General features: G+C 35.2%; 1 protein-coding gene across 1 annotated transcript in view; it reads left to right on the top strand.

Annotated features, from left to right (window-relative positions):
• The window catches only part of NFIB (nuclear factor I/B), a 216754-nt gene that overhangs the window by 115849 nt on the left and 85427 nt on the right, over positions 1-15478 (top strand). Inside the window, exon 3 of the mRNA XM_012665039.1 lies at positions 12015-12068. Coding sequence (XP_012520493.1) covers positions 12015-12068 — 54 coding nt within the window. The remainder of the gene's footprint in view (positions 1-12014; positions 12069-15478) is intronic.

Below are 15478 nucleotides of genomic sequence, written 5' to 3'. Positions count from 1 at the left end.
ATCTGTCCAGTGGAAGCTAGAATCACAGAGAACTAGCCACCATTTGGAGATACCTGTGGAAGTGGAGAGGAGAGAAGAAATACTGTCCATCTTCCTTGCTTCCCACCCTCCAAATTCTCAAACTCCCACCATTGCCTCCCATTGGTTGGACCTAGCCTAAAGTCAGTTGTTAACAGAGCTGGGAAAGGTAGTTTGTAATAACAGAGTGAGGGATGGAGGACAAGTTACCACTGCAGGATAATTCTAATTTGGAATACGGGGTGGAGGGATGGAATTTAGGTAAGGTTCAAAGCAGTAATTTGGGGCAGTTGAGTTAAGTTTGCATGATATCCAAAGCCTTATCACATCAGTTTTTCTTAGTGGCATTGAGTTATTAAATTTTTTATCCTATTTGAAAATTTAGTTTGTGACTTTTTTTTTTTATCATAGCATTACTGTTAAATGCTTTTGAAAATTCTCCATGACTGATCTTGTTGGTTTATTTTCAAATTTTAACATGCTTTAAATGTCAAGAAGAATTTGATCTCTAATTAGAACCAATCTGTAAAACCCAAAACAACAGGCAACAGGCTCAAATTGTTCCTATGGCAATTAAGTCTGACAAAGAATTATGGATGATCTTTCCCTCCCCTTTTCCATCTTTTGGAGGTACCAAGAGTGGACAAGGAAAAGCTTAACTGCTCTTGTAATCAAGCACTGTCTACAACTTGGAAATAATGATGTGGTTCCTTGTTGTTTTGTGATTTCGTTGGAGGTTGGTTGGATATGCAGTATAGTTTGGAAGGCAATCAAAATGGCAGCATAATAATCAATTTGGAAAATTGAACATTAGCCATATGTAATGCTGTGTGCAATGAAGATGATCTTTTATGAGCATGGGAGATGAGTCTGCAGTAGAAAGCTTGAAGTTTGTGTTAAAATTTTGTCACATCTGGAAGGCATTGATGTATAAGATTACATAGGTTTGATACCATTCAAGGCTAAGGCGTATGGATGGGACATTATGCAGAAACTTCTTCTTTTTCATTCTCTTTGGACTTAGCTTAGAGATTCTTGAATCATAAGGAGTCGATTTGAATCTCTATTAAAGTAAAAATGAGTAACGTGACAAAATGGGAGGAATTTTGAGCACCTGGTATCCAGCTCTGCACCATTATAATCTTGGTTCCCTCCTTTAAAGTGGATGTAGCAAGTAGACATGCCTCTCATCATTTTTTTCTTATTTCCCAAATAACCATAGTAATGAGCAGTGGATTCCACAAAGGGGTTTCCATAAGAGACTCTAAATTATTCTTGGTTAGAACTATCTGCATTTCAAAACTTTTTGTTAAAATGACTATTTGAAAGAATATTTACCCATATAATTATAATAAATCTTCATGTTGCTGTCAGGTTGTTAACTTTTCGAAGTTCTTTCAAACACATTATTCCTTTTATTACTGTACTCTTGAACTTCCCTTAAAAAAAGAAGGAAAAATCATGTTAGTTAGCTATTTTTTGTTTTTCTTTTATCAGTATAATTGAGTTACTGTCTTCTCATGCATAGTTTTAATTTGGAAGAGGAAGTTACTATCTCCTTGTTTGTTTCCTCATTTTATCCCTTTTCAAAAATGTTAGTTCAATGATGTATTATTCAAGTAGTTTTATTCCTGGTAAATTAGCTTTTGCCCTGAAAACATGGGGACAGAAGTTCTTTGAACCACTTATCAAGGAACTGTTAGGACATTTAATACCATTATCTGCCACATCAGCAAGCTTCCTGTTTCATTAAATGACTTCTCTGATTTTGTTCCTCCAATATTATGATAATGTTAGTTTATAAACGAAACAGTAATGAATGTCCAACATTCAAATCTACTTTACCTTAGTAGAAAGTATGCTAGGTGTCATCTTAATATATTATTTGGTTAATTGTTATGTACCTTTGGATTAAATATATACATTTATTTTTATATGAATATATAAAATCTTACATCACAGACTTAAGAGTTTAATACTAAAGCAAGGATGGTTATTAATCACAGACTTCAGATAATTTAATAATAAAGCAAGGAATCGTTATTAATCCTATAAAACTAATATAGGATGTTAACAAAAACCATTTAATTTCTTTTCTCTAAGCTCATATAGTGATTTAAACATAAACATTTTAATGATCTGGCAAAGTGTCTTTTTAACCAACATAATAGAGAAATCTGTATTCAAGTGAAAACATTTCTTTGTAGAAACACATGGCTATGATAAAAGGAGCACTGAAAAAAATGAGAATATGACTTTTTGGTCATTGAATCAGTTGCTACATTTGTATTTGTGGAGAGATTTCAGACACTTAAAAATTAGAGTATGTGTAGAAAACTACCAAACAACTAAAAGTTATGCTTGGCATTACTGGCAATTTGTTTGTAACTTAAGGAAGTTGAAAACTGTTTTAAGTACTACCAGCCATCATCTTGTTCACTGCAAACTAGTGGTTATTCCTTCAAAAGATACTGATGGAGCATCTACTATGTCAGGAATTATGCTAGGGAGCGAGTAAGACTAACATGTATCTTGACCCATGAATTTTAAAAAATCTAACAGGAGAATTGGACCCTAACCCAGGCCCTTAATTACCTGTGTTATCAGTGTTTGCAAGGGACAGCGCAGACCAGAAATAGAGGTGGGCTCACTAGGTGAGGATATGGGATTTTTCTTTTTAGGAGGGGGAGTAGTAGTAATTAGACCTTAAGGTGTATTTAAAAAAAAAATTTGTAGCTTTTCTCCACAAATATTTGTGCATATTTTCACTGTTATATGAAGTTATTTTTTCCCCTCTTATTTCCAATTCCTTTGGGAATGACTAAGACTAAACTGTTACCTTTTTCATATCCAGTTTTAAGTGATTAGGCAAGATGAAAACTGATTCAGGCATGAAGTGGTTTGCTTAGGGTCAAAGTACACTTGGTTGGCAGTTACTGAATAGAACCCAGGAGTTCTGACTCTCCATACAGTTTGGTGAGAACATGTCCTGCTCCCCGAGAAGAAAGATTGCCAGTGAACTATTAGAAAGTTCATGTCTGGTTTAAACCTAGATATATGTAATATTATATTAAGTTTTGGGGAAATACATGAAACAACATAGCATAGAAGGACCACGTGTACACAGGAGAGTGGTATGTGTAGGATTTAGAATAATGCATGAAGACCCCAGGTCAAAGCAAAGCAGATTAGTAAGTCATTATGCTAGGCATTGTAATAAATGCTGTCCAGGACTTTGGAGGTAAAACAGCATTTATTTTCCCATGTTTTCCTTTTAAGAGAAAAATTAAGACTAATAGGATCATAAACATTGCATTTGGTTCATGTTGAAATTCTGCATTGATTTTTCAATTTGCTTCCATGATTATGTTCTTGAGTCTGATGACATTCTGGTTTTCATTTCCAGATTCATATTTCACCAACATTTTCTTTGCACTACATACCTTGCTATAAAATGCACATTTCTTGGTTTCCAAGAAAAAAATGTATATTACATAGTATAGCTGAAATCCAAAATTTCTCCCAGATGGAAAAGACAGAACACTCATCTCATCTTTTCCTACTGGATCTGGCCGGGTTTTGGAAAGGACTTTATTATTTTCATGTGGCAAACTGCATTGGCAAATTGTTCCTTAAAGTACGCAGTGGCGTGTTCATCTAATATTATGAGATACGGGCAGCATTTATGAAAGATTATAAATCTTACAACTCTCTTCAGAAACTTAAAATACAGCTGGAAATGTTTTGCTTCCAACAAACATGCAATCTTCATAAAATTGGAAAAGAAATGTTTTGAATAAATAATGTTTTAGTTTATTTCTCTCTAGTGCAAGAACTATTTCTTTTAGTCAAAATCATGCCATAAAACTCCTCCCTCCTCTACATTAACACCCTTGCCTCTGTATTTATATTATGCTGGTGCATTTAATTTTTTTTTTCTTAAGTATGCCAGATTGCTCTGCCTTGTTTTTAAAGATAGAAAACTGGATTTGCTCCCAGGGACTCTTTCCCTAACTCGACCAGTTTAAAAACTAAGCAAGGATTGAGTCAGTTAATTAATTTAAATGAGATTACAAATCAAAAACGTATTATGCAATCTTGATTTAATTACCACATTTTATTTACTTAATTGAAAACACACTGTAGAAAGTTAGCAATCGTGACAATGACCAGTATGGTGTTTTTGCGTTCTATAGGTTAAAGACTTCGAAAGCAAGAGGTGTAGGTGATCCTGGTTGTGACCTTTGGTTCACTCAATCCCTGGATCAGTAGAAAGTCAATGAACTTAATCTTAGGGCAGAAAGGTCAGACGCGATTATCCTAGCTTCCCTTTGTCAGGGGCGGGGGTGTTGGTACTAGTTAATGAAGTACTGCAACCCTCTGGTCAGAGATGTTGGCAGGTTTAACACTTTTCATGCGGGGTTATTCGTGTTTACACTGGTCAGTAGTCCCCTGTGGTAGGCAAGTTTGATTTGATTTGCTGTCATATACATATATGATCTTTTTCTCTTAAATTTCAGTGGTCTATGTTTTTCAGTTAATTTCCTGTGGAGAAATTTTAGTCCTGGGCTCAAACAAATCCTTCTTTTAATTCTTGGGTTGTGATCCTTTGAGCGTTATCTCCCTGTTAAGCATAAAAGTGGCTCTTTAAAAGAAAGCTTAATATTAATAATAGAACTAGCAGTACGTATAGGGAAAAGAAATAGGCTATATTACCTATCTATTTTCTTGCTCTATATTTTTCTTAAGTTAATTAAATTATTTTATCTATAAGGATCCTCAACATAGCAATCTCTTTTAAAGTAACAAATTTTGCTAAATCAAACATATATTTAAAAATCAATGTTAAGCAATAGAAAGGAGGATCTGAAGCTATAGGTGTTCACATTAGAAATAGTATATAGATTAAAAGCCATGATTACAAATATGTGGGAAGCCATATCTCCCAAATACTATTTTGGTTCTGCTGAAAGTATTCAGAGAGGTTTGATCTCTCTTCTTGCTCAGAACTACAAAAGGGGTACAGATTCAGGAAAAACATGTCTAGGACTCCATTAACAAAGTGACAAAGTTAGCATTTCCCATATATAGCTTGTTAACCAAGTTTTGCAACAAAGTGAAGTCCAAATAATGTAATGTCCTATTGAGAAGAGACAGAGAGGCAGAAATAGAGAGACAGAACAGAGAGGGAGACAGGGAGATAAGGACATCCCCCCTCCCAGAGAGAGAGGGGGAGAGACCATTTTCCCAAACGTTTACATGCTTATGAGAGGCAAGGAAAGCACTTACTTAGTTTTCCCATGTTCTTTTATTGTGTTATTTTAATAAACATTTAATAGAAAAGAAAATATTGTAAAAGTATAGTTTTGTGTCACTCTAATTGATGAAATGGTCCTTCATTAAAGCTGAAGCTTTATAGTGTTTTAACTGTATTATAGGAAAAAATGGCAAATTTTGTAGTAGGAATCGTAATTATGTAAAGCAAACTTGCTATAAATCCCAGGGAAATCAGTCATAGTAGACAGTGAACTGCCAAGAGTGAGGCACACCACTTTGGACAGAGAGAGGGGAAGACACAGAGGGAGGTTTTGCCCAAAGAGAATAGTTTTCTCCCCCTCATCTTTAAAAAAAATGCACATTTATCCCCATCTTTTTGTTTCCCTGGTATAAAATACATGAATTTGTATCCCTTCCTTAAAGTTTTGTTTCTTATGTCTTATATCTTATTTCTCTTTCTTAAGTGATTCTTTACGGCATGCTATATACTTAATTTGTAAAAATACACTATTTTAGTCTATTGGTAAAATAATGTTTTGCAGAGAAAGAAAGAGACTGTTCTAAGCCTTTAAAAAAAATCTCATGGTATTCTTTAGTTGACAATGGGCTATTTCTTCACCTGCTTAAGGCAAAGGAATATGACAAAGGGGCCCTTTATCACATGATGACTAATTTTAGTTCTAGCAAGAGGCTATCTGTAGGTTAACAGGTTACAGTGTGGGTTTCATTTACTTCTCTGATATCCCTTGATATAAAAGCTATATTGTTATAGAAACATAGAATTTTAAAGCCAGAGGGACCTGCCAATTTACCTCATTCAATCCCTTCTTTGCACCAAAATGACTATAAATTAAAATCATGCTTCTCAAATTTATCTCTTCTGATTCTCAAGTCATGGTGTCAGAGAATAAAATGAATTCCTGGAAAAACTTTCATCTAGGAGTAGAAGGACAGTTTATATATAAAGGTCATTAGAAGCTCGTTGGCCTCCTGTTTGCAAACTAGGGCCCTGCTTCCTGGACCCCCACCAAACATCTCTTCCTTCTGTAGGAGAGAACCTACAAAATTAATTTCTGACTCAAAATATTAATTAGTTTCTCTTATATACACCTCCCGTTGGCAAATATTCCTTCAGGGAGTAGGGAAGAGAATTGAGCCGTACATTAGACCGGTAGACTCAGCTCTGGGAATTGTGCGTCTGTCCCCTCTCCTTGCCACACACACTTTATCTGTTTGACTTCTAATGTGTGTTTTTGCACAGAGTGGCATGCCTAGCCTTTCTTCTTTGTGCACTTCTGTAGTTTATAAACCAATTGTTTCCTGGTCATTTGACTTAACTGAATGTGCCAGGCACTATCCCAAAGATTAGGGCTGTGAGGCTAAATAGGTCAGCATAACTCCTGTCATTATTGTTCAGAATCTAAGAGGGATGACCTCAACATGGAGGACTTCGGGGAGAAAAAGGAGGGAACATCATGTGCAAAGATTCGGAGGCATCAGATGTAGGTGACACTCGAGGAGCCAAAAAGCTAAGGTCTGACCCAAGTGTTGGCAGGGGCCAGATCAAGGTACCTTGAATGGCACATTAAAACAATTTGGATTTTTTGTCTGAAATATTTAGAATACATGTAAAGGTGTTAGCAGGGATTTAGCTTAATCAGTTTTGGGTTTTATAACTATCACTTTGGTAGCAGAGTGAAATATGTACTAGCAAGGTGGGAAATCAGGTCATTTTTCAAGACCCCGTTCCTAAGTTTACCTCCTTCTGATGTATCTTTTATGACATGGCCTTGCCCACCCTTCCTAGGAAGAATCAATTGTTCCTTCTTGCTATATTCTCATTTATAGCACCTACCACAGTGTATTTTTTTATTTGTGTATTTCTGTCCCTTTGGGCAGCCTCTGAGCTTCTAGACAGCATAGAATGTATATTCTTTCTTTAAACATAATTTTAAAGGTCAAGTATTCTAATAAATTAAATGGAAATTTAATAAGCATTATGGAGCCTCTACTATATCCCAAATATTACCAACCATTCAGAATATAGAAGGTACTCATAAATATTACTGATTTGCATTTAATTGATGCTTACATTATTGACCTTAAAAAAATCTTTTGCAGTTTTGATGATCTGTCCACCTCTTATAGTTGCAGTTATTCACTCCAGAAGGTTAGTCCTCAGTAACAAACATTTTACAGGCCATTATTTATTTATCATCATATATATTTAACAAATTTTTATAGGATTTTTCCACCAGATTATCCATAAAACATCAGAGTTGCCTTTATTTAGTGGAGAGAATCCAAACTAAATTTGATTTAGAATTAGCCTCTCTTTAGAGCAACTATTCGTGTATAGAGTTCAGTGATCATAATAATAATTTCCAACTTAGGTATAGAGAATGGATAAAGGTTTTTTAAAATTCTGAAAAAAGTTTTGATTGGCAAATGGTGGGAATGGGGAGAGAGGGTAGGGGAAGATAAAGTTCCCAGAAGCATATAATCTACTGAAAAATCATTTGACTTTGCATGATTTTAGTATTGCATCATAACCACTCAAGAAGCAGTGTGTCTGAACAGGTGGCCCATGTAGAGAATATACATTTTTAATAGTTGCCACATGACTTTGGACAAGCCATCTAGATTGCTTAAGTATCCCAGGATCTTCCATAAAATTTGGTCATTAGGGAAACCTGGTCATTCCTTAGGTAAATTTCAGATATTAGAAGAGCCATAAAAGATTGACTGCTTTAAAAAAAAAAAGTAGATGAAAGGATTGAAAAAAAGTTGATAAGAGCGATGCAGGGGTGTGAACCTTTCCTTATTTCTGGAGAATCTTTAACCTGGGGAGGAGGAACTGATTGAGTTTAAAAAGTGGTAATTTATTGATATAATAGAAATAACTTGCTTATCGTTTTTCTTCGAATAAGTATGTGTTTAATTCACACTTAAAAATGGGGAATATGAAATTTTCATAAATGTGTAATACAGAATCTATTTCAGTTCAACATTATGCCTAGTCAAGTCAGAAAGAGATAATCACAGAAATGTAGAAAATATTGATTGAGACCAAGGAAGAGAAAATGAAAGATGGGGAGACTGAGGGAGGACTGGTTTGGGTTGGCTGCCTTCAACACCCATTCCCCTCTCTTTTTCTCCACCACATCAAAATCTTGCCAGACTCAAGACCCAGTGAGCTGGGCAGCTCACAACCCTTGCTCTGACGAGCCTTGTTCCTCAAAGACTTCAGCCTTCTGGAAAGTAATTTTCACTGCTGGCTGGTATTTACTGCCTTTTGAGTATGACAGTTCCTTAGAGCCTTGAAGCAGCAGTGCCCTTCTCCCTTTTGGGGAGCACAGGACTGAAGCCTTTACATAGGATTTCTCAGGTGGGCACACACTCCTCCATGTTCAATCGATCCACCAAAGACATTATTAGACATTTGCAATGGGGTGGTCAGAATTTAGTCATGCCCCTTTTCTCCCTTTCTTTCTAAGAGTTAGTCCGTTAAAAATATTAATCATTTTTTAATGTGGCTCTATGCTTAATAATATCTTTCATTTATTGATCGTGTAGAATGTGTCTGATCCAGTGCTTTTGATGCTCAATATGGTTAATCTTTGCAACAGTTCTGCAAGGTGGATAGTATTACTTCAGTTTTAAAGATCAAGACATCAAGGCTCTACGAGTTAAGTAATTTTGCACAGGATCGCACCACTAGTAAGCGCGCACACACACACACACACACACACACACACACACACATATACACAGAATAAGGGAGGGGTAGAAGAGAGAGAGAGAGAGTGAACTTGAGCAAAGTGATGGAAGTGGTTAAATAAAACCTTTGGGTATAGAGTAATTTGACCTAGGTGGTGAATTGGAAGGGTCTTAGATGTGGTCTAAATAATTCCTTCTCTGAAGTTAACCACAATAACAGTTCATTTTTGGTTTCTCTGCCAACTGCGACTCCCTGGTTACTTCTTTTTCCGGCAGTTGGAATTGAGTGACTGATATAAGGTGACATAAGACTTAAGAGTAGGTTATAGTGTTAGAATTTTCAGCTGAAAAGTAAATGTTCTGTTGCTTGCCTGTTGAGAAGGCCATCTTGTATGTTTTGGGGACATAGTATATAGTATATGCTATTTTACTTCATGAGAGGGCACAGGCTTTGGAGTATGAAGGAAAACCTGCTATGTGCCAGAAAACACCAGATCATTTTAGAAAGTAGAATTGTTACAAAAAACAAATGTGTGACTCAAATTTAGGGTCTACTGCAGCTTTCCCTCTAACGCTTGTGGTTTTTTTTTTTTTTTTTTTTTTTTTTTGAATTAAAGAAGTTGGTCTGCAATGGGAAGAAAAAATAATTTGCAGCAAGAAAGAATAGAGCTTCCTAAGTGGGAGGTTGTGGTAACAGGGGATGCCATTGTTCTAACTGAATACTTGCTGAGGGACGGAAGAGACCTTCATTCTTGACTCTACTGGACACATATTTTAGCAGCAGATGGTGGGAAAGAGATTTGTGGTGCCATTTTGAAGTTGATATAACTAAACATGCTAAGGATCACGTATAGAGTCTACAACTCCTGAAATGAAGCCCCTGCTGCAACTGATGACAAGGTTAACTTACCTCCTGTTGTGTCATCATGAAGGTGGAGTTAGCAGCCTTGAAGGATGTATGTCTAGACCTTCATAAACGTGACGTAGCTTTAGAGGGAAAATAAAATATGAGGAGGCTCTGGCCAGTGGGTGTGTTATACGTAAATAAGGACTCCTCAAACTGTTAGAATCCCTTGATAAATTAAACTGGAATGTAGTGTCAATACTGAGAGACGTTTGTCAGAGGAACTGAAGGCAGAAATAGCTGAGACTGTACCAAAATAATATAATTTATCATTTTTTATGTAACTATTTTATGTAACTGGAAAGTGGCCAATATTGTATCATCTTTTATAAGAATGCATAAAAAGAAAGATTGATCTCCTAAGTTATAAGTCACTAAGTTTTGCCTCAATTTCAGAAAAAGTAATAGAGGCATTCATGGGAGATGAGAGATAAGATTTTTAGAGAGTACTCAGCTCTGTGACTATCTGCAGGAGGCTCTAGCCAGAACCCAGACGGCAAGAGTGTTCCTTTCCAGTTTCTTTACTTCCACTTTGGGAAATTGGGCAAAACTTGGAGGAAAATGTGGGAATCACTGAATATGTTTGCTAAGATTTCGTGAGGTCTGTTCTAGAGCAAAAACAAAAAGACAATTAAGGAAATGGGATGAAGGGGTAAAATTCTGATCTCAGCATGAAATCTAAGCTAGCAGGCATGAGGCAAAGGGCAGAAAATACATAACCAAGTTTTATACAAGAAGAAACCAGCAGGATGTTCTTGCATTTAATAGTAGAAATAGCAATTTCAGTATGTTAGTCACTCACCTGGAAGAATGGAATAACCCTGATGAGAAAACCAGCATATGATTTTTCTGCTTAGCCTAGACTCAATCCTTTTCTTGGCTCAAGCATAATGGTAAAGTTTCAGGGAAGAGACTTATCAGTGTAAGGCAGTCTATGACAGAGACTTCATCTGTTCCCCACCTATCAAATTTTGTTGAAATTCACTATCAAGTTCAAAATTGCCTTTTCAAGGCAAGCAAGGCTGCTGAATCTGAGCCATCCATTCCTCAGGCATTTACTGCAGGCCCAGGGCATTTGCAGCCATGAACAGCACACTGAGGAAGACACAAAAGAAGTAGACAGAATCTCTGCCTCTGCTTAAGAGCATACAATTTAGTTGGGGAGACAAAACTTAAATGCTCGAACCAATAAAAGAAGATTACAAAGCAACTTGCAAGTAAGTGTATAATAATATGGGGCAAATGACACAGATAAATGCAGAGGGGACATGGAGGAAGGAGGAGTGAGCAAAACACAACAGCATCGGATTAGTCAGGAAAGGCATGTCGCCTAACAAATTGTCTGTCCTCCATGTTCCTTTCTGTAGTATCAGTGAGGAATAATGCGGGGTAGGAAATTCAGAGATAATACATCGATCTCTTCTTCCTTATCTGAAAAGTCTGTGCATCTATCACAGATGGAAATTAAATTGATCCAACAATTTGCTCTCCACAAAGCCATGTTGGTTTCTACCTAGTAATTTATGCTTTTCTGGGTGTTTGCAAATCGATTGCTATTATGGGATGTAGAAAGATCTGGGCCTGGATCCAGTAGGTTGGGGGATTATTGGAGTGGATATGTGTACTTGTGTGTGAAATCCTAGAAAAGCGGACTCTCATTTCTGTGTATTTTATTCATTGAATAAAAACATATTTTGGAGTTTTTTAAAGCATGGTTAATTACATTCAGATTGCATTTTTCAAGGAATATATATGCTTTATTTCATATTGCTGCTGACAAGCCTTGATATTTGCCTCACCTTCAAACCATTTTCAGTGGCTTTGTAGTCCTATCTTTTGTTTCAAAAAAGCCTTGCGCTACCCCAAGATATTATAGATCAATACTTGTTTTTTCTTTCGACATAGAAACATGTATGGACATTCATCTAGTTTGATGAATAAAATGTTGCTATCAAAAGGCTTGGGAAAGTATACTTTGTTTAAGCACTCAACTTCATTGTTGTACCTTAAAAATTTTTTTAAAAGTCATTCTGAGGATTGTGAAATTCTTTCAAAACAAATTAAAAAGAAAACATTTTCTGTGATTTCTTTACAGATTCTGGACAATCAGGAAGTCCAAGCCACAATGATCCTGCCAAGAATCCTCCAGGTAAATATGTGTTCCAGGACATTTGCAATCGGACATTGTTGGAGAACAAAGGTACCACTGTATAGATAAACACCCCATAATTGGTCAGCTGCCTGTTTTGTTCTGGCAGGCAGGTATGATCGGGACAAGATGTGATTGTGCTCAGTCCCTTCACAGTGGCAAATACTTCTATATTGGCGTCATCAGTATTTACCTAATCATCAATGTTTTAATTTTTTTGGTGTTTCTTTCAAAATGAATGGTATATATTTTAGTTGTGTATCTTTTAGGTGCTAAAAGCCACTGGTGTTTGAAAAGCCAATAAACCTTTTAATCTTTCTTTTAAAACTCACAAGAAAAAGTAAAAATTTCCATACTGTTATTATGGTTTATCAAACTCTCATTCCTTTGTAAGGAGGGTAGTGGCAGTGGTTGGTTGTGTTTTTACTGAAGGATTTGTGCAAGAGTTTTTATTCCATAAGGTTTTTATCGGATCCCCAGAATCAGGAAATAATGAAAGTAGGACTTTTTCTATAGTACAAGGTATGCCAAATACCTTCTTTATTTTCAGAAGTTGTTCCAGATCTGAAAATGGGCTTTTATAACTTGGCTGTCTTCATAGTTTCATTGCTCCAAAATCTGAACATATAACATTTTGCTTTTGATTTAAGAGCAGTGTTTTTTCTCATGAGATAAAACTAACACAGGGAGTTTTTATTATTATAAGAATGTTAATTATATCTGTGACTTTGGTAAAAGAGGGCTCTAAGAATAAACTAACAAAAACAAAACAAAACAAACAAAAAAAAAACAGCCACATATGCCCTTTACCTCCCCAAATAATCTCATCTGTCTTTTCATTGAAAATAAACCAAAAAGTTTCTTAAAAAAATAATAAAAATTACGTCAGGTAGATTTTATTTTAGGTCCTCCGTTGTTTGATCTTCCTTGTCGTAGTGCTTAGCTAATGTGAGGCTGAAATACCTGATGAACCCCTAAATTGCAAGAAAGTATATCAGACCAATTTTGTCTTAAAATGATATTAGAAAGATACAGCAGTAAATAGACAAGGAAAAATGGAAAGTCAAAACAGAATATATTTTTCTTTCCAAGTCTTGCCTGTATTTTGTTCTTTTTTACCTTAGAATATTTATCTTTTTCCATGTATATATTAATTTATTCCATAGTGTACAAAATCACATTGTTTGACAAAAGTAGTATATACTTTAAAGATAAAAAGTTCTAATTAAAGACAGATTTTAAAATGTATGCTAAGTTGATTTTTAAAAATTTCTTTCATAAATCATTTTATATTACTACAAATTGAGAGCAAACCGTTAAAAAGGAACAATTTGAAGCGTAATTCTCAGTTATATTTATTTATTTTTTTCATGTTGGGGGGAGATTAAAATTTTTTCAGTTATCTTTCCAAAAAGACAAACTATTCAGAGCATAATAAATTTTGTCAGAAATTTTCTGAAGTTGAGAAAATTTCATTCATTTATAATATCTTTTAGCTTTACAAAGATTTCTCCTTTTTGTTTGACTAATGTTTTCTCTGTGTAGCATGATAGCCAAAAGTGAAATGTATTCAAACATTTTTTTTAAAAGCCTCCTCACTCATCTTAGAAAGAATGGGGGGGACCTTTGTAGAAAGAGTTGGTAAGTGTTATGTCAGACTAAACAAAGGATATGTTCTTGCATTTGAATGGCAAATTGATTTGAAATTAATAAAGCAGTTATTGTTTGAAATGCATTTCTGAACATGTACAGGAGTTATGCTCACCTAAAACTGTGTTACTTGATCTGAACAAATAATCTTTGGATAGCTATGTAACGTCAGAATTCAATTTTTCAATATTTGTCAAGAAACGTGGTTAAATTTTTATTTTGCTGCATTCAATGTAGCATCTCTTAATTTTTATGTTTGCATGTAATGTGGCAAACAGAAACAATAAGGGTGTAATACCTCCAATTTTTTTCCCTTTTGGATTTTCCTTGGAAATCAAACCTTTTTGAGAGTGTGTCCTGAAACTAGGATGTTATAAATACATTTTATGATTAGTCGAAAATTGTGCATATGTAAATTGTACATTGATTCTAGTTTTTAGAGCTAGAATATAATAAAATACACATAATACTAAACTTAAATGAAATGTAATTAGAATTTTCTTTGATTATTCAAAAGTCTTACATCATTTTAACATGCCTCATTCTTTGTGTATCATTATATTATGAACTTGACCATAGAACTTATTAAGAAATTCTGTTATGGACTTAGCATACAGATTATTAAGGAATTTTTGATGAAAGTAAGAGTTTGTTCTATAATACCTTGAAATATTAATAAATCAAGCCACTAGGAATATAGAATATTTTCTAATTTTAAATGTGAATAATCAGAACTTGATAAGTTTGTTGTTTTGTAGTTGACTGGGATAAAGTATATTCACTATTAAAAGCTCCTTTCATAAGTATGAGCATCTTTGCTATTTTGGTGCATAATTCATCTTTAGGAAGCTTTCATCTCTTTATTCTGGCGTCGGCTGCAAGGTGCAATCTCCAAAGTCGAGATGCAGTATCTCAAGAAGGCATAATCCATTTATGGGAAAATTCCATCTACTACCACAAACAAGGTCCAATCAAATCACTTTGCTGCTCATATTGTTATAACAAAGAGAAGCTAAACTTCTGAAAAAGATCACCTTGATTACCGACATTTTATCATCACTGGTAGTTTTCCACTAAGAGATGTGCAAGCCATGGAAATTGCTACCATCTACTCCTGTGTTTATTTCCCAACAGCTTGGGAAGAGATGGCAAGAATTCAAGGCTTTTTGGAGATATAGGCTCTTTGAAATCTGTTCCCCACAGTTGACATGAAGATGGAATCCCATCCAATCATCCTATAAATGCAGATGCATATGTCTGCCCACAGAGTGAACACCCCCTCTGGCTTGGCTTTTCTCCAGCATCAGACGAGACTGTCTGACTTGGAGACTACTTTCTTGCTGATTCAGAAGAACCTCTGAAGGGTGATCCTAATGCTCTTCAACCTGTAGTATGGATGTCTACAGATAGACCTTTAGTTTTTAACGTGTGTTTCTCCATTGGAATTACTATTTAAGCACAAGCAAAAAAAAACAAACAACACATTTTGGGGAGGAGGAATATTTGGTATTTGTTATTTTATAAAGCATTTAAGTATTTTTTTTGTATTTGTTATGTTAGAAAGCATTTAAGTAGTCTTTATGGTATTTTCTTAAACTATTTGTGACTGGCCGGACGCCTGTAATCCTAGCTCTTTGGGAGGCCAAGGCGGGCGGATTGTTTTAGCTCAGGAGTTCGAAACCAGCCTGAGCAAGAGCGAGACCCCGTCTCTACTAAAAATAGAAAGAAATTAATTGGACAACTAAAAATATGTAGAAAAA

The sequence above is a fragment of the Propithecus coquereli genome, unplaced genomic scaffold, assembly GCF_000956105.1.
Source record: "Propithecus coquereli isolate 6110/MARCELLA unplaced genomic scaffold, Pcoq_1.0 Scaffold95, whole genome shotgun sequence".
Classification (NCBI taxonomy): Eukaryota; Metazoa; Chordata; class Mammalia; order Primates; family Indriidae; genus Propithecus; species Propithecus coquereli.
This window is presented reverse-complemented; position numbering and strand designations above follow the sequence as displayed.